Source organism: Triticum aestivum, chromosome 3B (genome assembly GCF_018294505.1).
Source record: "Triticum aestivum cultivar Chinese Spring chromosome 3B, IWGSC CS RefSeq v2.1, whole genome shotgun sequence".
NCBI lineage: Eukaryota > Viridiplantae > Streptophyta > Magnoliopsida > Poales > Poaceae > Triticum > Triticum aestivum.
In genome coordinates this window covers 155,335,527-155,337,493 of record NC_057801.1, presented here as the reverse complement: position 1 = coordinate 155,337,493, position 1,967 = coordinate 155,335,527, and the positions used below count along the sequence as shown (strand labels likewise).

The 1,967-nt window shown below is 51.4% G+C and overlaps 1 protein-coding gene across 1 annotated transcript; it reads right to left on the bottom strand.

Moving 5' to 3' along the window:
* Positions 1-943: 943 nt before the first annotated feature.
* Positions 944-1,715, bottom strand: LOC123067413 (probable xyloglucan endotransglucosylase/hydrolase protein 25). Its single transcript, XM_044490217.1, has 2 exons — positions 1,411-1,715; positions 944-1,328 (listed from the first exon to the last, which is right to left on the bottom strand). The coding sequence occupies exons 1-2, from the start codon at positions 1,713-1,715 to the stop codon at positions 944-946; spliced, it is 690 nt and encodes a 229-aa protein (XP_044346152.1).
* Between the last annotated feature and the right edge of the window lie 252 nt (positions 1,716-1,967).

The following is a 1,967-nucleotide window of genomic DNA, read 5'->3' as shown; positions in this document are numbered from 1 at the left end:
CGACACGGGGGCGAACCCCTAGATCCGGCGCCAGGCACCCCCGCCCGCCTCCTCCTCCCTCCGCCGCCGTCGGCTGCCGTGGTGGTGAGGTCGTGGGATCCCAGCGGAGGTGCTGCTCTGCTCCCTCATGCCCGAGCTGCCCGGCGGCATTGTTCAATCGGCTCTAGGGTGAGCACTCTACCTTCCGACGGTTCGGCGCCCTTCGAGCCAGGGCGAGAGGATTGTGGTCTTCTTCGGAGGTAGAAGCGAGTGGCTTGTCGACCTTGGCATGATCTGCGGGAGTAGGCGAGTAGATGTTGGTTGTCGATGCTGGTTTCTTCCTGCCCTCACCCTGCTGCTGGTGTGGCTATTGCTCATGGCGTCTGACCTTGGTGATCTTGGCTAGGCTCCTATTACTATCTCTTGTTTGCCTGTATCACAAATAGGTTGTAAGCTGCTACAGCTCTCTATATCTTTGCCGTTTCTGTTTCTATCCTATTGTACGCTTTCTTGTAATCCTGGCCGGTTGATGGCTTTATTAATTCAAAGCCGGGTTAGGTTCGAGCCTTTTCTCGGGCTTGGCGGACACCTTTTCTCTAAAAAAAATGGCCAAAGGGTTTGGGTTTGAGTGAATGGACTAGTGACACATTTCGCTCAGTAGAGTTAATGGACTAGTGACGCATTTCGCCTAGTTAATCTGAACTCTATATATAATTTGGATCCTTTATTCATGGAGTATCTACAACCTTTCGTCTTGTGACACATTTCACCTAGTTAATCTGAGCTTTATATATAACTGGATCCTTTATTCATGGGGTATCTAGAACCTTGTACAGTTTGGGAAAAGGTTTAGAAGAATCTACTTCAACCGCAACAATTGCTAGAATCGGTTGAACTAGACTTTTCACGAGCGAGCATTTACATATTACATAAATTTGTTTACGGCCACACGGAAAGCTTCTAGTTAGTTGTGGCTGCACTCTACCGGAACACGGAAGTTGAACCTTGCCTTGTCATCACAGTAGTTGTAGGTCATGTACTTGCTCTTGACATTTTTGTACGCTGCCTTCTGTGCGGGCGTCAGGTCCCAAAACTTGTTCCACCACAGGTTGGGCGAGCCACACGGCGCACCTCCGGTGGCGGGGTAGGCGTCAATATTGAACCTTTGGAATGCGGAGGTAAATGGCGCACGGTTCCAGTCAACCTTGATCCTGCCATTGTCGGTCGCCCAGGGAGAGCTGTCCCAGATGCTCGCTCGGATTCTCATCGGCCTCATCGGGAACTGGTAGCCTGGCATGCGGCCCGCAAGGTTCTTGAGCACCCGGATGGGCGTTTCATCGACCAGCATCCTGCGATCGAGGTGCACATGATATATATGCCGAGAGTACATATGTAGGGACAAAAGGAATAGGCAGCCGATCGATGACTTACACGAGCTGGTGCTCGTTCCAGAGTATTTTGTAGTCATGGATAGCTGCTGATGGGTCGAACCAGAGGTAGAACTGCTGCTCCCTATAGCCTTGGCCATTGAGGAAGATGTTGGTCTGGAGAGCCACTGGCTTGCCATCGACGTTGCCCAAGAACTCAAAATCCACCTCGTCATGGTCACCATACTCGGGTTCTTCGTTGTAATACACGACCACGTTTCTCTTCCCCTGGTAGACTCGCCGTATGTGTTGCTTGTTGTTGACGTGGACAGTGTGGTTGAAGGCCGGCGAGACAGTAGGGTTCTGCATGGGGTCAAGCCCTTGGACTCCTGTCAACAGGACCGAGTACCCCGAGCTCTAGGCCTCGGTTGAAGAAGGACAAGGGTACACAAATCACGAGCAAAAGGCATAGACCCAACGATATATGTTGTCGGGCTCAAGGCGAGTCTGTCATCCTTGTGCTAGCCTGACCTCTTTCTCGTTCTAGTGATACCAACCATAAACCACACTATCTCATAATCCTTGTCGCATGGCCATGGTAATCCTGGTCGGATCACACGA